Below are 22340 nucleotides of genomic sequence, written 5' to 3'. Positions count from 1 at the left end.
CCAGGTTTTGGCTAATTATCCTATTGTTATGAGAAAATTCCACACAAAATGAAATTATTATAACAGACTAAAGGAGAATTACAGTATCTGTCATGCACTGCCATTATTAACTGCTATATTGTTTTGCTATATCGAAATCACCATCATCATCACAGTCGTCATCATCATTTTCTACGTCAATTTGATCATATTAAACATCAAAACATGAGAATAACTTATCACTGACTTAAATACTAAACATTTTAACACAGGGAACCATTTTTATTATTATTACTGAGCCTTTTCTTGCCACACTTTTGTGCAGTTTTCCCAGTACAGTCTGCATTACTGTGTCGTCTTCATTGTAGACTCGATTGGGCAGAAAATTGTTTTTAAACTGCAAAGTTTCCAAGTTGTTGAAAAAAGTTCCATTTGTGCTTTACTGAACCCCATTATCCTCGCGATACTGATTTTCTCGGGCTGCCTCAGACTTTTATCATGACGAGCGATCAATGAACGAGCCCAGTCTTCCCAGACACTTGCCTTTCTTTATGAAACGTTTACGTAATTACCTTCGGCAAACCGACATACGAAATTTAGGAAGTGTTCAAACGTAAGTCCGTAGAACATTGAATCCGATTGAAATGCTGCTCCGCCAATTCAGTTTCCTCTGTCTCATAAAATACACTCTTGAAACTCCCCATTGATGCACTCCATAGCCTGCTTTAAGGTTTTTAAGTAATGTGGGTTCATTAAATTCTAGACTTTTAGCTGCATTCGTAATGGATGATCCATTTTCTATTAGCTACTTAGCCTCCTCTAACGTTTTAGAAGACAACGGCATGGAGTACGTCTTTTTCTGCTAGTGTCTGTAACACGAAGCTAAACCAGTCTTACACTGATCAGAACTGAACATTATGACCACGGACCTACTAACGATGTAGACCCGTCCAGGCCATAACAGCGTCACCTCGCGAGGAATGACGTAGTCAGACACACGTAGGGTGCATGTAGTATCAGTGAGTTTGCTGTCTGTGTGGAGAATGGCGAAGGCACGTGATCTATCTGAATTCGACTGAGGGCAGATTGTGAAGGCCCGGAGGCTCGGCACTAGCATTTCGTAAACTGCACGACTTTTGGATGTTCGAGGAGAGCTGTGGTGAGCGTCTTCAGCTCGTGACGAAACAAAGGTGAAACCATGTCCAGACGTCGTGGGGTTGGGCGGACACTCCTCATTACACATACCGGACGTCGTAGGCTGGGCACACTGGTAAAACAGGACAGGCGGCGAACTGTGGCGGAACTAACATCAGACTTTAATGATGGGTGGAGTACAAGTGTGTCCGAACACACACTGCATCGGGCACCGGACACTCCTAATGATGGACCACCACGACATCGGCAACTACGAGTGAATGGGAATGAGGCCATCGGCATTGGACGTTGGCACAGTGGCACAGCGTTGCATGGTCTGATGAATTCAGATACCTTCTTCACCATGCCGATGGGAGCTTGTGAATCTTTCGTCTTCCAGGGGTGCAGCTCCTTGACACCTGTACTGCGGGATGGAGAAAAGCTGGTGGTGGCTCCATTATGCTCTGGGGAACATTCACGTGGGCATCCGTGGGTCCAGTGAAGCCCTTGTAAGGCACCATGAAGACCAAGGAGTATCGTACACTGGTTGCAGACTACGTACCCTCCTTGATCATGTTTCCCAACGGCAGTGGCATTTTTCAACAAGATAATGTGCCATGAAATAAGACCAGGAGTGTGATAGAGTGGTTCAAGAAAAACTGCGGCGAGTTGCAACTCGCGAGATCTGAACCCGCTCGAAGACATCTGAGATGTGATTGAACGTGGCGTCAGAGCTCATAGCCGGGCATTTGGTGACTTGCGTGTGCAGACGTGGTGCCACCTGCCTCCGGCGACCTACCCACTCCTCACTGCTTCCATGCCACGACGTGTCGCCGCTGTTATCCGTGACAGAGGTTGACATACCGGCTATTAGTTAGGTGGTCATAATGTCGTGGCTGACCAGTGTATTAATACCGAATCAGTCGATGTGAAATAGTTAACTACAAATTAAGGTCCACAAAATACGTTAAAAAATCCTAAGTGTTCAGTACTGAAACCGAAGAAAGAAAAGGCAAATGTTTTGGAGCAAACGTACGCATGCTGACATTTGCCCCAGCTAGTTTGGCGTACCTTAGTGCCGTGGCGCTAATTAGTGAACTTCCGATATCAGCTGCCATATGTGGCAACTTGTTGAACTAGCAACTGAGCTTAAAGTGTGAGTTAGGCTATTTAGTTACATAGTATGTGTTGGTAATTATTTGGGATTTTAGCAGATAGATAGCCATTAATTACATGGTAAGTACTTAGATCGAAAGTTACAAAATACTAACGCACCTCATACCTCGAATGCTTAAAAGCTCAAACCACTAATACAACATGTCTGACTCGTAAACCATAAAAGCACTCAGCCGAAGATGCAGGTCTGCCACACTACACTCCCAAGTAGGAAAAACACTACATTCGGAATTTTGCCCGTGCACATCTTTTCCCCCTCCTACCTGTGCCTTTCCTGCCAGATTCAGCATTTTTATTTTACTTTCTATTTATTGTATTTTTTTTTTACACGTAATGTTCCGTAGGACCAAATTGAGGAGCAAATCTCGAAGGTCATGGAACGTGTCAGTACATGAAATTACAACATAAAAGTAATAACAGATAAAAATAAATGTTCATGAGCCCGAAAAAAGTCAGTACATAAGTTTAAGTAAACACAATCAACAATACAATAAGAATCAGCTTAATTTTTCAAGGAACTCTTCGCAGAATAGAAGGAGTGACCCATGAGGAAACTCGTCAGTTTCGATTTGATAGCGCGTGGATTACTGCTAAGATTTTTGAATTCGAGTGGTAGCTTATTGGAAATGGATGCAGCAGTATACTGCACACCTTTCTGGACAAGAGTTAAAGAAGTCGACCCAAATGCAGGTTTAATTTCTGCCGAGTATTAACCGAGTGAAAGCTGTTTATTCTTGGGAATAAGCTAATATTGTTAACAAGAAAACACAGCAAGGAATATTGATATTGAGAGGCCAATGTCAAAATACCCAGACTCATGAAGAGGGGTCGACAAGATGTTCATGAACTTACACTACTTATTGCCCGAACCGCCCGTTTCTGACCCAAAAAATCCTTTTATAATGGGAAGAGTTTCCCCAAAATATAATACCATACGACATAAGCGAATAAAAATAATCAAGGTAGACAGATTTTCGTGTCGAACGATCACTCACTTCTGATACCGTTCGAACAGTAAATATGACAGTATTAAGTCTTTGAACAAGGTCCTGAACCTGAGCGTTCTACGATAGCGTACTATCTACCTGAACACCTAGAAATTTTAACTGTTCAGTTTCACTAATCATATGCCCCTTCTTTGAAACTAAATTTCAGATTTTGTTGAATTCTGTGTTAGAAATTGTAAAAACTGAGTCTTATTGTGATTTAGCGTTAGTTTATTTTTTACAAGCCAGGAACTTAGGTCATGTACTACACTATTTGAAACCAAGCCAATGTTGCACACAACATCCTTTGCTACCAAGCTAAAGTCATTAACAATCAGAAGTATTTTAGTGCTACCTGTAATACTAGAGGGCATATAATTTATGTAAATAAGGAACAGGAGTGGCCCCAATACTGATCCCTGGGGCACCCTCCACTTGACAGTACCCAACTCAGACCCTACATCACAGCCGTTATCAACAGTGTGAATAATGACCTTTTGCTGCCTGTTGCTAAAGTGAGAGGTGAACCAATTGTGAGCTACTCCCCGTATTCTGTAATGGTCCAACTTCTGGAGCATAGAATCTCATTTCAGAGCATGACTGTCTTTCGATGCAGTTTCCTTTGAGGGATATACACTTGGACCAGTGATCCTCCACCTTTTTCATTCGATCGGAAAAATAGGTTCTTTCAGACTCCACAAATACTCGTTGACTGCATCTATGACTTCCTCCTTTGAAGAAAATTTCTTTTTACAGCATGCCAAAGTTTCAATCTAGGGCACAGGAAGAAGTCACCTGGAGCTAATTCTGGTGAATAGGGTAGGTGAGTAACCACTTCAAAGCCCAATTAATGCACTTTCGCCATTTTTATCGCTCACATGTGGGATGGTGCATTATCGCTGTAAAATATCACTTTTTTGCACGCCCATCTTGTCCTTCATTCTGCCAACGCAAGTTTCGAACGATCCAACAATGAAGCACAATAGCAGCCAGTTATGGCTGTGCCTTTTCCAAGTAATCTGTAAGGATTATTCCTTGGGAATCCCAAAAAACTGTGGTTATCGTCGTACCAGCTGGCAAAATGGCCTTTCCTTTTTCGGGGCAATTTTACGAGTCTTTGTCCATTGTTTTGACTCTGATGTGTAGTTATGGATCCAGGTTTCAACAGTCACAAATCGGCGAGAAAAGTCTTGCGGATTGCGAGTAACCATCGCCAGACGTGGTGTTGAAGTCTTGCGCCGGATGTGCTTTTGGTCGGACGGTAAGCAATCGCTCAATGAGGTACCTAGAGTCCCAGCAATCTCACAAATTTTTATGCGGCGGTCTTGCATTAGCATATCATTGATTTTGTCAATGATTCCCTTTGTGGTGACTTCAATTGGACTGCCTGAGCACGCATCATCTTCGGTGATTGTCCGACCACGTTTAAACTGATTAATCCAAAATTAAATGGTCTTCGGTGGTTGCGTAGAGTCCGTTGAACTTGATCCAGTTCTGTTTTGATCTGTAGGACAGTTCAACCCTTCAAATGAAAATGCTTAGTGGCCAAATGAAACTCAGTTTTATCCATTTTCAGTCGCAGTCGACACATTGATTAATTCGGCTGTCAAGAGTTAACTGTAACCTCAACATTTTTGAAATTCTTTATACTACCGTTGGAATAATCAAACTTATCAACCATGAAAGTGCAACAAATACGTTTCATTCTTTCATGGGAAATTCAGCAGACTTTTTCAACCACCCTCGTAATCGTATGTCAACATTATTTCGGACCACCTTGCATCCCTTTACCCTTGATGTCTTCCCTGACGGTGATGGCATTTTCTATCAGGTTGACTATCCATGACACAAAGCCAGAATCGTGCTACAGTGGTTTGAGGTGCACGGAAATGAGCACACGGTCATGACCAAATTAGTCCGATCTGAACGCGGTGGAACACATCTGTGACGTTATTGGGCGTCGTCTTCTCGCACTTCCTGGCAGATTAAAACTGTGTGCTGGACCGAGACTCGAACTCGCGACCTTTGCCTTTTGCGGGCAAGTGCTCTACCACCGAGCTATCTCTGAGCAGTGATGACGGACCTTGTCTTGCTTGGGTACCTGAGTTGGTAGAGCACTTTCCCATGAAAGGCAGAAGTCCCGAGTTCGAGTATCGGTCCGGCACTCAGTTTTAATATGTCAGGAAGTTTCACTGGACCATACTTTACCATAACTGCTTGACTTGTGCGTAGATATGTGGTGTGACATACCTCCGCAAACCTACCAAGGACTTGCAGAATCCATGCCATTTAGAATCGCTGCAGTAGTGTGTCCTAAAGGTAGCATATACACGCAGGTGGTCGTAATGTCTTCCACGGCGTATGGAAAGCCGTAACTGGAGAGGTGTGTGCCTCTGAAGTAGATTCTGCTTTGGTCTGAGTGATGGTCGCTTTTTATTGCAGCTGCTGAAACGTATCAGGAAGCGACATAGGCATGTCTGCAGGGGGACCTTGCTCAGGGAAGAGGGGGGGGGGGGCGGTATCGATGCCAGCAATGACACTATGCCCCTGTCGTCACTGGAATATTCTCAGGTTACGAGGTGCGGCTAGAAAAAAACCGGACTGATGCTGGAAAAAACATTTATTTACAATTATTTACAATTTCATATTATCTCCTTCAATGTACTCTCCTCCTCGGTCTCTACATCGCTCCATACGAATTTTCCACTGTTCATAGCAATGCTGCAGATCATTTTCGGTAAGTCCATAAATTACTTCCGTCGCTTTTTCTTTTACTGCTTCAACAGTCTCAAATCTAGTTCCTTTCAAAGCTGACTTGACTTTAGGGAAAAGAAAAAAGTCACAGGGGGCCAAATCAGGTGAGTAGGGTGGATGATCTAAGATGGGAATGTTGTGTTTTGCCAAAAACGTCTTCACTGACAACGCACTGTGAGCTGGGGCATTGTCTTGGTGAAGGATCCATGACTTTTTTCTCCACAAATCGTTCCGTTTTCTCCGTACTCACTCACGTAGGGTAGCCAGGACGCTAATGTAGTAATGCTGATTCACTGTTTGTCCCTCTGGTACCCAATGTGCACAATCCCTTTGATGTCAGTTTTTGCTGACAATGGTCTGCCAGTGCGAGTGTCATCACTGGTGTCTTCGCGGCCATCTTTAAATCGTTTAAACCACTCAAATACTTGTGTTCGCGATAAACAATCATCGCCGTACACTTGTTGTAACATTACAACGTTTCACTTGCAGATTTTCCTAGTTTGAAACAAAATTTGATGTTAACACGCTGTTCTTTCTGTACACTCAACATTTTCCGACGCACAGACAAAACGTCAACTACTTAAAACAGACGCCACGGGCAGACTGAGTGCAGGAGGCAGATGAAACTCGAGCAGTAGGCGGAGCGAGAGTCACGTGACAGGCCACGCGACTTTCAGCCTTATTGCATTCGTTTTATTGTTTCACCAGTACTAGTCCGGTTTTTTTCTAGCCACACCTCGTATGCATATACTGTGTAATAAGATCAATAAAGTGATTTTAAATGGACTTGCGTACGTTGTGTTGGTGTTCAACATACGAAATTTTAGTCGCACTCCTTAAGAGAGTACACTCGTAATTCTGAGACGCTGTAGATGGTGTCAATCCGGTATCATTAGTTCATTTGACCGTCTGCCGCCGATCTAAGTTAGCCAGGGTGTGGTGCCTTTGCCAGTCAGCTGTACGGAGGTGACTGGACGTGGAGACGTGACAGAGTGGCAGGAAGGAGCAACTGTGCTTGGACGTGCTCATTAACACATCGCAAATGGAGTGGCCCGATTTTTTGAGGCACCAGCGCAAACTGTCCAGCATGTGTACAAGGAATGGCGAACCACTAGCAGCCATGGAACATGATGTAAGGACGGTGGTCGTAAAACGATCTTACGCGACGGAGACCGAAGACTTGTATCTAGACTTACCAGTTACGTACAATCGATTTCAAACCCGACAGTGAACGTCGCGGTCGGTGGATTCAGGTCCGGCTCAACCAGCTCTGTATAAAATATTACAAAGGGAACTGCATGCAATGGACATTTCGAATAAGGTGCTTAGCAAAAGGCACGTCTTCAGTATGACAAGAAAGACCGTAGAGCGGCTTACTGGCGGTGTGTGTTGTTGTCCGAAGTGATGAGAGACTTCGAGTTCACCGACGCCAAATGAGGAGTATAACCCGCAGAGTATGGAAAGTTTGGGACGGTAGTGATTTCACGCATTATGACTTCCACCCAGCCATTCATATTATAGTGAACATTAACCAGAATGTTTATTTCAACATTCTCGAAGGTCAACTGTTGCGCTTTCGTCTACATCTTCATCATGAATATGCTGTAGACTCTCTCGTCTTTCTAAGACGTTAACAGCCATGTTCACAGGGCTGCATACATACGTTGTTCGACGAACACTCAGGCATCGTATCATGCATAGGCTGGCGCACTAAATTACACGATCACTGTACCAGAAAAAGTGTCTCGAGCTGTTTGAAACGACGGATGAAATACTGCAGTCGATTCACCCGCAATTTAGTAGCACTGTGAGCTTTAATCATTTAGTGGTTTCATCTGGAATGGTATACGTGAAGAAATTTGGTGACTCACTTCTCTTCCGAATTCAGGCCATCTCAAGCCTAGAGACAGTGTTACACGGTAGTAGCATACTGTCCCTACGGGTGATTAAGTTTTATTCGTTGAGCCTGAGTAGCCGGAGGAGATGCCACTCTAAATAAGATACATTGCGGGGTTGTTATGTGTGAATAAAAAGCATTTTTTCCAGGGAAACACTGATTTTTGTGGGTATTTGTGGCGCTGCTAAAAATCCATAGGACATTAAAAAGAGAGAGTTTGAGAACGAATTAAGATTGTAGTGTTCTATGTCCATGGCTGGGTGTTGTGTGCTGTCCTTACGTTAGTTAGGTTTAAGTAGTTCTAAGTTCTAGGGGACTTATGACCACAGCAGTTGAGTCCCATAGTGCTCAGAGCCATTTGAACCATTTTTTGTTGTATGTCTAGTTCAGTGGTGTCAGATTTTCGAATTAATCCATGTGGAATTGAATTGTTGCACTAAGTGATTAGCTGCATATGAGATGTAGCGTTTTAACCTTGTTTCACTCATTCAATCGACGGTATAGCAATACAGAGGGTTGTCTCGGGTTCGGTAATTAATAGCTGTTTCGCCGGCACCCGTGCAAGACAATTACTTCGTACATCGGGATCGTGTACTAGTGCGTACCAATCGCATCATTAAGCTGTTCAGAAACGGATTAGCGGATTGTTTAGAGCGGTATTGCAATGAACAGAGAAATCGTCAGTTGTTGGTGTGTCATTTTAAGAGTGAAGAAAATATGTAAGCTCGGTTATCACAGCGCGGGTAATCATTTCCACAATCAGAACACATTGTCTATATTTTTAACGCAGTTTCTTACTGCCCCCTCCTTTTTTCCAACTGCTACGGACTGCAGTGTACCAGTAATACATTGGAAAAGATCAGAAATTTCTATATGAAAATTCTCGTAGGATATAATTCTTTTCGAAGCTAAAGATTTTGCTGTTAACCGTTCATCGTCTCTAAAATGACGACCATAATTATTAGAGACACTACCTCACTGATTATCTCTCCTGCTTCTTATTGTATTTCCTTTTTTACTTTACTTGCGTTTTTCTGTGAGACTAGCCTAAAGAAATTTCGTTTTCTAATCACAAACAGGGGAGAGTGTTGTACTTCGGCCATAGTGTAACTACGAACACATGTGTTTCCGTTGACCACCTTAAGCAGTTTCTAGCATTTTCTACCGTTTTTGCTGCTGTGAGACATGAGGCTTAGTTTCGTGCAGCATGCGTATTAAGAGTTCTACATATTTAAATGCTGTGTCATATATTAAAGCTATTTTTAGGATGACGTTAATGCTCCAGTTACAGAGTTTTATGGTGAAGAAAGTTCTGTAATTTTTTATAGTAGTTACATAACGTGTGAGCGATTAAAACATAATTAATCAGATTAAGCTTATCTACTACGGATGTTTTAGAAACCGTAGCTGTTTATTCTGTGTAAATACATAAAAGTATAAGAAGTCACTTTTTTGAAATAGTTATTGATTCATTCCATGTACCAGCTTTCGCACTTTTTCAGTCTCATATTCAGATGGCGTACAGGAAGTTACACAGCTGTTTCGAGAATAATGCTTGGTGCTGGCTCTATGACAAAAAGATACGACATGCTTTATTGAATCGCCATGAGTAGTGTTTATCTGCCGATTTGGATCTAGAATTTAGTTTTGTGCTTACTGTGTCAGTATGGGCAGTTTTTATTATTAGTATGCACCTTACTGCTTCCATTTTGATGGCCATTTTATACACATATCCTGTGATATCGAAACGTTGCCAGCATCCAGCATGTGCCATACAACTGTTAGTTGTTACAAAGATCTTGACACAAAGAAATCTTACAGGCCTACTTTGCTCAGGGATATTACACTCACGCTCATAAATTAAAGATAATTGCAGAATGTGGTGCCACACAACGTGGCACTACACAAAACTGGCGCTAATAGCATAGGCACATAGGAACACACACGACACAGATCTGTAAGTCCACGGTATTGATGATGAGTTGAGAAAACCGTCCCGAAACATGTGGTACAAAACGCCAAAGTTTCCTGCGCATGTACCCCGACATCAGTATGAGATATGATCACCATGCACACATACACAGGCCGCACAACGGGTCGGCATGCTCTGGGTCAGGTGGTCGACCAGCTGCTGGGGTATAGCCTCCCATGCTTGCACCTGTGTCTGTCGGGGCTCCTGAAGTGTCCTAGGGGTTTGAAGACGTGTAACGATACGTCCACCGAGAGCATTCCAGACGTGATCGATGGGGTTTAGGCCTGCTCCTGATATCTTCTGTTTCAAGTTACTCGTCCACGATCGCAGCTCGGTGGGGCCATGCGTTATCAGCCATCAGGAGGAAGATGGGATCCATTGCACCCCAGAAAAGGCGGGCATACTGGTGCAAAATGACGGTCCGATACACCTGACACGTTAAAGTTCCTCTGTCAAAGACATGCAGGGGTGTACGTGCACCAATCTTAATCCCACCCCACACCATCAAACCACGACCTCAATACAGGTCCCTTTCACGGACATTAAGGGGTTGGTATCTGGTTCCTGGTTCACGCCAAATGAATCATTGTTCAGACTATACCTGGACTCGTAAGTGAACGTAACCTGGGTCCACTGTTCCAATGACCGTGTACTGTGTTCTTGACACCAGCCTTTACGAGCTCTCCTGTGACCAGAGGTCTGTGAAATGCATCTTGCAGGTCTCCGGGCGAATAAACCGTGTCTGTTCAGTTGTCCGTAGACTGTGTGTCTGTAGACAACTGTTCCAGTGGCTGCGTTACGGTCCCGAGCAAGGCTACCTCGTGATGAATGGGTGTTGTGTGATGTCCTTAGGTTAGTTAGGTTTAAGTAGTTCTAAGTTCTAGGGGACTTATGACCATAGATGTTAAGTCCCATAGTGCTGAGAGTCATTTGAACTATTTGAACAAAGGCTACCTGCAGTACTCGATGGGCGTCTGCGGGCACTGATGGTGAGATATCCGTCTTGTTGTGGTGTTGTACGCTGTGGACGTCCCGTACTGTAGCGCCTGGACGCGTTTCCTGTCTGCTGGAATCGTTGCCATAATCTTGAGATCACACTTTTTGGCACACGGAGGGCCCGTGCTACGACCTGCTGTGTTTGACCAGCCTCCAGTCGCCCTAGTATTCTACCCCTCATAACGTTATCAGTATGTGTTCTTTGAGCCATTTTCAACACACAGTCACCATTAGAACGTCTGAAAACGTCTGCACACTTACTCGCTGCACCGTACTCTAACATGCACCAACACACCTCTGCGTATATGGACTGCTGCCAGCGCCACCGTGCGACGACCGCAGGTCAGTTGCACTACATGGTCATACCCCGAGGTGATTTACCCCCAAAACCGCCCACCAAAGCGTTATTTCACCACGTATCAGCATTATCCTTAATTTATGAGCATGAGTGTAATTGCTTTTTGTTTGCATGTGTTAAAGTCGATGTATGCTCATAAATTGACTGTATTATATGGAAATACACGAATAGAAATAAGACATCAGATCATTTGAAGTTTGATCTCGTATTAATTAAATTATTTACTTAATTTATTTTGGACTTTCATGTCAACGCCAGTTTTGCTTAAAGTATTTGGTCATACACTGACTTCAAATAACAAATGATAATCAGCGAAAGGAACGTTAACAGCCTTCCTTGACGTATAGAGCAGTGTATTCCACGTGCTGCAGCAAATTGCTCCGCTTGCAAGCAATGGGCCAGTGGGTTCCTCATACGTATGATGTATGTTGCAGGACAAACCATGGGTGTTCGCACATCTGATGCAGCTGCAGCGCCGCCTGGGAAAGGAGAACTTCCCGCTGATCGAGCAGACCTTCTACCCCAACTACAAGGAGATGGTGAGTACCCCACTGCTAGCAACTTGCTTGATCCTTAGATGACGTCCCGAACTGACGTCATCGGTGATGACGAAAGTGAGCAGGAGAAAAGAGTAGTACTTGGACGCGTGCCTTAGCTGCGCACAGGAAGGCCAGATTGAGCACTTGACTCAGTGGGTGCTCACATCAAGCTTCAGGTCAACGACGAAGCATCTGGTCCCGACCACATTCGCGGTCCTTTTTCAAACACATCCCTCCCCCAGCGAACACCTGTCTTACCAACTTTAACACCCACTGCGTTTCCTTACCCTCTTTCCCTGTATGAAAGACAGCTAAAGTCATCACCCTTCCAAACGCCATTAACTTCTGCTCAGCCCTGATAGCAATACACCCTTTTCCCTCCTCGATTTCCGAATTAAATTTCTTAAGCATACTGTACTGGAGTCTCTCGAGAAATTCCTTACAGATCACAGAATCCTCATTGCAGAACAGTCTGGATTCCACGCCGAGCGTTCCACAGACCCTCGGTCCCTCCGCTCGATAGAGTACATTTTTACAGCAAAAATTCAAAGAGTTCTCTCTAATGGTATATTTTGAAGGGCTATTAGTCGCGTCTAGAATAACAGGTTGTCCAGGACACGTGTTCAAGATGATTCATTTGTTCCTGAAAGCGAGGCGAATCTTCGCCAGGAACAACAATCATTGCAGCAGCATAAATAAGTTACACGAGGGTTGCCCAGCAAGTAATGCACTACATTTTGTTTCTCAGCCGAAAAAAATACTACGAATGCGGAATATTACGTATGTACGAGGGCAGTTCACTAAGTAATGCAACACATTTTTTTTCTCGGCCATTTTTGGTTGAAAAAACCGGAAATTTCTTGTGGAATATTTTCAAACATTCCCGCTTCGTCTCGTATACACTCCTGGAAATGGAAAAAAGAACACATTGACACCGGTGTGTCAGACCCTCCATACTTGCTCCGGACACTGCGAGAGGGCTGTACAAGCAATGATCACACGCACGGCACAGCGGACACACCAGGAACCGCGGTGTTGGCCGTCGAATGGCGCTAGCTGCGCAGCATTTGTGCACCGCCGCCGTCAGTGTCAGCCAGTTTGCCGTGGCATACTGAGCTCCATCGCAGTCTTTAACACTGGTAGCATGCCGCGACAGCGTGGACGTGAACCGTATGTGCAGTTGACGGACTTTGAGCGAGGGCGTATAGTGGGCATGCGGGAGGCCGGGTGGACGTACCGCCGAATTGCTCAACACGTGGGGCGTGAGGTCTCCACAGTACATCGATGTTGTCGCCAGTGGTCGGCGGAAGGTGCACGTGCCCGTCGACCTGGGACCGGACCGCAGCGACGCACGGATGCACGCCAAGACCATAGGATCCTACGCAGTGCCGTAGGGGACCGCACCGCCACTTCCCAGCAAATTAGGGACACTGTTGCTCCTGGGGTATCGGCGAGGACCATTCGCAACCGTCTCCATGAAGCTGGGCTACGGTCCCGCACACCGTTAGGCCGTCTTCCGCTCACGCCCCAACATCGTGCAGCCCGCCTCCAGTGGTGTCGCGACAGGCGTGAATGGAGGGACGAATGGAGACGTGTCGTCTTCAGCGATGAGAGTCGCTTCTGCCTTGGTGCCAATGATGGTCGTATGCGTGTTTGGCGCCGTGCAGGTGAGCGCCACAATCAGGACTGCATACGACCGAGGCACACAGGGCCAACACCCGGCATCATGGTGTGGGGAGCGATCTCCTACACTGGCCGTACACCACTGGTGATCGTCGAGGGGACACTGAATAGTGCACGGTACATCCAAACCGTCATCGAACCCATCGTTCTACCATTCCTAGACCGGCAAGAGAACTTGCTGTTCCAACAGGACAATGCACGTCCGCATGTATCCCGTGCCACCCAACGTGCTCTAGAAGGTGTAAGTCAACTACCCTGGCCAGCAAGATCTCCGGATCTGTCCCCCATTGAGCATGTTTGGGACTGGATGAAGCGTCGTCTCACGCGGTCTGCACGTCCGGCACGAACGCTGGTCCAACTGAGGCTCCAGTTGGAAATGGCATGGCAAGCCGTTCCACAGGACTACATCCAACATCTCTACGATCGTCTCCATGGGAGAATAGCAGCCTGCATTGCTGCGAAAGGTGGATATACACTGTACTAGTGCCGACATTGTGCATGCTCTGTTGCCTGTGTCTATGTGCCTGTGGTTCTGTCAGTGTGATCATGTGATGTATCTGACCCCAGGAATGTGTCAATAAAGTTTCCCCTTCCTGGGACAATGAATTCACGGTGTTCTTATTTCAATTTCCAGGAGTGTAGTTTCATTGACTTCCGACAGGTGGCAGCGCTGTACGGAGCTGTTAAAATGGCGTCTGTAACGGATGTGCGTTGCAAACAACGGGCAGTGATCGAGTTTCTTTTGGCGGAAAACCAGGGCATCTCAGATATTCATAGGCGCTTGCAGAATGTCTACGGTGATCTGGCAGTGGACAAAAGCACGGTGAGTCGTTGGGCAAAGCGTGTGTCATCATCGCCGCAAGGTCAAGCAAGACTGTCTGATCTCCCGCGTGCGGGCCGGCCGTGTACAGCTGTGACTCCTGCAATGGCGGAGCGTGCGAACACACTCGTTCGAGATGATCGACGGATCACCATCTAACAACTCAGTGCTCAACTTGACATCTCTGTTGGTAGTGCTGTCACAATTGTTCACCAGTTGGGATATTCAAAGGTTTGTTCCCGCTGGGTCCCTCGTTGTCTAACCGAACACCATAAAGAGCAAAGGAGAACCATCTGTGCGGAATTGCTTGCTCGTCATGTGGCTGAGGGTGACAATTTCTTGTCAAAGATTGTTACAGGCGATGAAACATGGGTTCATCACTTCGAACCTGAAACAAAACGGCAATCAATGCATTGGCGCCACACCCACTCCCCTACCAAGAAAAAGTTTAAAGCCATACCCTCAGCCGGTAAAGTCATGCTTACAGTCTTCTGGGACGCTGAAGTGGTTATTCTGTTCGATGTCCTTCCCCATGGTCAAACGATCAACTCTGAAGTGTATTGTGCTTCTTCATGACAACGCAAGACCTCACACAAGTCTTCGCACCCGAGAGGAGCTCACAAAACTTCAGTGGACCGTTCTTCCTCATGCACCCTACAGCCCCGATCTCGCACCGTCGGATTTCCATATGTTTGGCCCAATGAAGGACGCAATCCGTGGGAGGCACTACGCGGATGATGAAGAAGTTATTGATGCAGTACGACGTTGGCTCCGACATCGACCAGTGGAATGGTACCGTGCAGGCATACAGGCCCTCATTTCAAGGTGGCGTAAGGCCGCAGCATTGAATGGAGATTACGTTGAAAAATAGTGTTGTGTAGCTAAAAGATTGGGGAATAACCTGGTGTATTTCAGTGCTGAATAAAACAACCCCTGTTTCACAAAAAAATGTGTTGCATTACTTATTGAACTGCCCTCGTATTATCTGAGGTCGCATGAGGGAGTGCGCCAAGTTTCCGTCACTTCAGACAGATAGCGTAGCTGCAGGAGAGGTTCAAAATGGCGTCTGTATGTGATGTACGTTACAAGCAACGTGCAGTCATTCAGTTTCTCTCTGCAGAGAAAGAGACTGTCGGGAATATTCACAAACGTTTGTGCAAAGTCTCTGGAGCATCTGCTGTCGACAGAAGTACAGTTAGTCGCTGGGCACGGAGGAATAGGTCATCAGAAGGCGGTTCGGCGGATCTCCACGATTTGCAGCGGTTGGGGAGACCATCCACGTCTGTCACACCTGACATGTTGCAGCGAGCTGATGTCTTTCGCGACGACAGGCGCATTACGACTCGGCAGTTGGCGCTGCATCTGTCAATCAGCAAAGGAAGCGTCAATTCAATTATCTGCACTCTTGGATATTCAAAAGTGTGTGCAAGGTGGGTCCCTTGGTGTCTAACGGTGGAACAAAACTCGCACAGACAAAATATTTGTCTCGATTTGTTGCAACGTTTTGAAGCTGAGGGGGAGGCCTTCTTGTCCCGGATTTTGACAGGTGATGAAACCTGGGTTCACCGTTTTGGGCCCGAAACAAAACTACAGTCGATGGAATGGCGCCATTCCCACTCCCCACAGAAGCAACTGCTTCCGCCGGTCAGGTCATGATCACCGTGTTCTGGGACTGTGAAGGTGTGATCCTCATTGATGTGTTGCCACGAGGCGGTACCATTAATTCAGAAGCATATGTAAACACATTAACAAAACTCAAGACGCGCTTTCGGTGACTTCGGCGCCACAGCAGCCCAAAGGATAACGGTCGGCCCCACACAAGTGTGGGGACTGCTGAACACATCGCAAAACATGATTGGACACTGGTATACCATCCACCCTACAGCCTTGACCTAGCCCTCTCGCACTTCCACTTGTTTGGGCCATTAAAGGCTGCCATTCGTGGAAGACATTTTGAGGACGATGAGGAGGTGATTCACACAGTGAAGCACTGGCACCGACACCAAGACAAGGATTGATACCGACAGGGCGTACACGCCCTTGTTTCGTGCTGGAGGAAAGCCTTAGAACAGGACGGAGCTTACGTGAAAAATAGGGTTTGTAGATAAAACACCATTCTTTCGTGTGTGTAATTCTCATCATGATCAATAACGCATTGTTGATAAAAATGCGATGCATTACTTTGTGGGCAATCCTCGTAGTTGGGGTGTCGCAGGGTTCCGCTGAAGGAACATGGCAGCCAAATTGTGTCCTTCTCCTAGGGTACTCTGCTTGGAAAAATATGTGCCGTTTTTCCAACCGCTGCTTACGCTTCATTGCCCCGTTGATGTAAGTTTAACTGCTACTAGAAATAGAGCAAGTACGTATTGGTACATTATCATCAGTCTCTTCCCCCATTCGGCGTTTTTAATTTATTTTTTATTTAATTTTACGCTTCTTCACACACCTTCATCGGGCATTCTTGATTATTTTAAACGCTGTTTCGATATCAAATTCTCTTTACGTACAAGGGTTACGGGCTTAGATGCCCTAGAGCTTGGAGGCGTTCTGTTTGACACGAGCTGTTATTCATCACAACCAAAAAACTGTTGTCAACAGAAATAAAATCAAAATTCTGAAGTGTGCATTCGAGGTAGCAGACTTCATGTCCGTAATTCATAGGGCTTTCATTGCATTGTTGCCTCCCTTCGCGTTTGGCTATTCTTTAGCTAAATAAAAAATGTTATTTATACAGTGATTCATCTCCAGTGTCAATTTGTAGTCTATCTGATGTGACTCCAGCGTCGGACGAAAGGAAAATCACACAACCTTCAAGAGAATAATACCGCTTTGGTTTTCAGATTACATTCCCTGCTCTGCGAAACACAACAGTAACCTTATTGGTATTTTGTAGTGCTCCCTCTCTCATCCTCGTAACGTGAAATAAGATTACTAACCACTTATTCCCATCTTTTTGACTCGATAGTGATTGTTAGGACAAATACTACTGACTTGTTCCTCTATTTTTAACTCTACTGCTAACAGAGTTGACTCAGTGGCTGAGACACTAGTCAACACCTCAGAGGGCTCCGGGTTAGAATACCCATCGGGTCTTCCTGACTCACGTTCTCATACTCGCTTAGGACAAAAACCAGAATGTTTCGTATGAACAGCCTGCTGGCGATGTTTTCGCCTATTGTGAGATAGTGCTCCAATACTCTGGACGTCGACGGAACATTGAAAAATAACCCTCATTCCTTGTTCCACGTTTTATTCAGGGCTAGGAAAATGCAGTTCGTTGATATCTGTCAACCTAACTGAAATCAGAGAAAGGATAGCTCCGTCCTTAGAGTCAATTTACATCATCATCTAACATAGATACAGGGAAAATTTACTTACGTAAGGATGTACACACTGACGTAAAACAAACCCACAGTGAAAACATTTGTTCTGTGCTTTGGAAACCGACTGAATATTTCTCGAACCGAAGAGTTACACAAAATTGCATTCCTTATGTTACAGCTTATACAGGGTGTCCCAGCTATCTTGTACACCCAAAATATCTCTGGAACAATAACAGCTATTGGAAAACGACTTTCACCGGTATCAATGTAGGGCTGGGGCCCATGAATGTACATATTTGGAAACATTCCAAAACGAAAGCATATCTGTTTTTTAACACAAACTTATGTTTTTTTTAAATGGACCTCCTATACTTTTTCTTCAGCAATCCATAGCATGACAAAGCACATACACAATGGCGTTGATTGCATCGCAATATTCCCATTACATCCCGAGATATTGAGACGCGAAGTTGACGCTTGAAACACCCGACATGCGCTGCTAGCGCACGTCCTGAGGCTCAGGCGTGAAACCCATGCTGCCCGTAATCGCGATGTGATTGACATGTGTAATCACACCATACTTATCAAGAGGTCCGAAACGAATAATACGGTCTTCTGCGATTACGGGCAGCATGGGGTTCACGCCTGAGCCTCAGGACGTGCGCTAGCAGCGCATGTCGGGTGTTTCAAGCGTCAACTTCGCGTCTCAATATCTCGGGATGTAATGGGAATATTGCGATGCAATCAACGCCATTGTGTATGTGCTTTGTCATACTATGGATTGCTGAAGAAAAAATATAGGGGATCCATTGAAAAAAAACATAAGTTTGTGTTAAAAAACACATATGCTTTCGTTTTAGAATGTTTCCAAATATGTACATTCATGGGCCCCAGCCCTACATTGATACCGGTGAAAGTCGTTTTCCAATAGCTGTTATTGTTCCAGAGATATTTTGGGTGGACAAGATAGCTGGGACACCCTGTATAATAGGAAATAAACGGGCTAAGGTAATACACATTTTTGTACAGACTGTAGTTCTGTCCAACATTTCCCAACGAAGAGCAACATGCATTTAAAAAAGTTTACTTGTTAACTGGTCATGAACTCAAAGGAGTAACGCTTTCTTCGTTCAATAGCCTCAATGGCCTCATTTATCATGTAGTTGCGAAAATTTCAAATTTCATATCCTAACTACAGCCGCAGTTAGGAACGAAATTACATAAGTCAACTACAAAGGCCTGAGGAGCGACGAAGATAAGGGAATTTCACAGCTCTTTAATGACTCTTCAAACGGTATGTACTGAGCGAAATGCGACCATGTTTTACTTTCTTCAGTAACCGCTTTCGAATAAAGACGATCTCCACCGGACTAATAAAGGAGGCATGAAAAGTCACCTAGAGCAAGAAACTTTCATTAAATGTAGAACTGATACCATGATACAGCGTCTCTTTAAAGACTACTCTATATTGGTATGCTTCTGGCCAGTTGTATCGATTGTTCCACTATCGACAATTTTTTAATATCTCCTTTCACAATGCAATGGGAAACGAATTCGAAGGAGCAAACTAAAATATTCAGGTCTTTTGTCTTTCAAAAAAGTGAAACGGCGACGCTACTGGATGATACGACTTAGAGAGGTTTATTTTCATTAATTAACGAGACGTATGAGAGTTGTATTCTATATTGAGTAATAGACATTCTTACGAACATTACCTATTTAGAACAACAGTACCATGCACACATAGGACAAGAACTATAAGATCCTGATCTTTGTCAAACCTTTTATTTGTTAAAGCTACGATCACGCTGCAACTTTTGTAAAAGATGTCATCAGCGAAACCCAGTACATCGTCAACAACTTTATCAATAATCTTTTCTAAAATATCTTTGACAGCCTCAATTTACAGCATTGGCTCTCAACCTTTCTTAAACCATTACCCCTCAGTGCAACTGGATATTTTCTAGTAAATGCACCCTCCAAACATCTCCTCCCCATCACCAACTTTAACGTCTTTAGAATGAAAATAAAACTCTTTGGACAATTTTATTTTTAAAATTATGACAGATGAATGATATTTAGTTTTTGTGGGTGTTTTATCAACCTACGAACTAGTGAGTCAATGAGACAATTGGTTCTGCTTATGTCTAACAAGTTTTTTTTTTTCTATTTTAGTTGTTCTCAGTCACTGTACGTCATAAATTACGCTCAAAATCCATCCACTTCCTTGTTTTTATTTTCGTTGCTATAATAGTCAAAAACCTGCTTTTACATGTATAAAATAATCTTGAATTGCGAACTGCACGTTTCTTGTACATGTGCTGTGTTCTAGCAGTTGTGTGTGTGTGGTGTATAGCGAGTGCTGCCTACAACTCCTTCTCTGATAAGAAAGCTGATTATTCACAGTGAGCGTGGATACTTGTTACAAAACATTTTTCCTCTCCACTACTCCTCTCACTAGCGGTAACTGCTTCACTTGCACTGTGCACCACAATTTAAAATCAACTAATTGAAAGTGTGCGTCCTGTACTTATTGTTTATAAATGACTTGGAGAGACTCCTTACTTCTGCTCTGTCAGATATTGGTAGACTTCAGACCATTAGTGCTTTGTGTCTGACCAATACAATAATAATAATAATAATAATGTGTGGAGTGCTACAGTAACCTTAAGTAGTTACTGTTGTTTCGTGCTGTCAGTTAGTTCATTTATCTGTTTCGCAGTGAGTAATGACGCAATTTCTGGTCTACTACAGGAACTATCTACAGTCTAGAGAACACATTTTAATCAAATATTTAGTGTTTATTATGTGTATGTCTAACTTTTCCATTCATGGTAGAAAGCACAAAGTATGTATGCTGTGAGTGAACTATGTAAGTAACCTGTAACCCCCACCGCGTAGCGTCACGCATTAATGCTAGTTATTGAGGAAGAGTAATTATTGAGAAAAAGTAATTATTCATAACTTATATAATTAATATTATCATTTAAAAATTATTTCTTGATAAAAAGCTCCTTTTTGTTTTCACCTCACAGAAAATTTCGTTTTATACCTCAGTGGGTAATTACCCCCAGGTTGAGAACTACTAATTCACAGGGTAGTTACTAAGCACTGTACGTTCGCCTCCGAGGTTCACATAATGAAATATATAGGAAAATTCACGAATTTTTTTCGTTTTCTATATGTTCTACAGTATAATATGGAAACTAGTTATACCTCAAAGATGATCTGATGATGTGTAATTTTCCCTTGTAGTTTGCTACTAAGTCCAGAGACAGAGAGAGTGTAATACCGTGAGTGTTATTTTGTCAGAAATAAACATTACTAAGTCCTCTAGAAACACTGTAAAGTGTCTTTAGATACTCACATTGCCTTTATAGAAATGAGTGCAAAGAAAGCAGCTTTGGAATTATGGTAACGCACAATAACTTTTTGTAGCTAAGTGCAGTAACTTCTGTTCTCAGTATTAAATGATTTTATCAAATGAAAGCAGTAGGGACGTATTTTCGGCGAATTAAAACTAAAACTAAAATTTTGACTGGCAAATGTTAAAAAAGTACATGGAGACGAATCATCTGAAAAGTTGCAGCACAAAACACAGTTGGCTGCGAGTAGCGTTGCAGTATCTACGAAGGGCATGATGTGAACAATGAACCGCCAAGCAAAAACAGTGCAACGAGAAACCTATCGTCTCCTGAAACCGAGGCGCTGAGTGTGCAGACTCGGAGGGAGCACAGCGCAGCTGCCTTCCGCAGAGACGACGGTGGGAACGAACCAAACTCAGGCATTTACAAACTGCTGAGGAGAAACGCTACGATGGACATTATCAAATCTAATCGGGATTTTAGGTATCAACTGTTGAACAGAAACGGCGGAGATTTCTGCAGCAGAGCATGTTACAGCCGTGGGGTCGAATAAAATATTAGCCATGAGTATCTGGTCCTCGAAGGAGAGAGAGGATATTTACTGGAGTTGCACCAGAAACTAGCACTTGTGTCCGAATCGTCTCACGGATAGAGTGCATCTGATAATCCTGCTGATGGTCCGTTAGTCGTATGGGGCGTAATGCTCCGAAACCACCTTGGTGCTGTAAGATATGTGCTAGCTCCGGGTTTCATTACACTTTACTTCTGTTAACGTCCACAACAACAGAAAAACCGAAATACACTGGATGGTTTCTCTCTACATCTACATCTACATCCATACTCCGCAAGCCACCTGACGGTGTGTGGCAGAGAGCTGCGCTCTCTATAGTTACGAACACGGCACTGTTATGACTTGACTCACTACGACAAGAAAATAGCTGAGTCCTAGCTTAGCATTTCTGCGTGTATCGCGAGGATATCCAAGACAGTGGGCTGCAATTTACAGGTCCTGAATGTGACCGTAAGCACGCACCAGAATCCAAAGCTACATCCGAGAGGCCATTTGTAGATACTGTATAGGGGTTGAACCGCGCATGTCGCATTACATGCCCTAAATTAGACACTTGTGACCCTTGGTTAAATTGTCTGGCTGATGGCAAGTTCAGGAAATACAGAATTAATATAACATATAATGACAGTAATAATAATATCGGGAACTAAACTGTTGTTGTTGTTGTTGTTGTGGTCTTCAGTCCTGAGACTGGTTTGATGCAGCTCTCCATGCTACTCTATCCTGTGCAAGCTTCTTCATCTCCCAGTACCTACTGCAACCTACATCCTTCTGGATCTGCTTAGTG

At 44.1% G+C, this 22340-nt stretch overlaps 1 protein-coding gene across 1 annotated transcript in view; it reads left to right on the top strand.

Moving 5' to 3' along the window:
* Positions 1–22340, top strand: part of LOC126198417 (synapsin) — an 846670-nt gene that overhangs the window by 263263 nt on the left and 561067 nt on the right. The window contains exon 4 of the mRNA XM_049934720.1: positions 11687–11791. Within this exon, the coding sequence (XP_049790677.1) occupies positions 11687–11791 (105 nt within the window). The remainder of the gene's footprint in view (positions 1–11686; positions 11792–22340) is intronic.

This window comes from Schistocerca nitens, chromosome 8, assembly GCF_023898315.1.
Source record: "Schistocerca nitens isolate TAMUIC-IGC-003100 chromosome 8, iqSchNite1.1, whole genome shotgun sequence".
Lineage (NCBI taxonomy): Eukaryota > Metazoa > Arthropoda > Insecta > Orthoptera > Acrididae > Schistocerca > Schistocerca nitens.
This window is presented reverse-complemented; position numbering and strand designations above follow the sequence as displayed.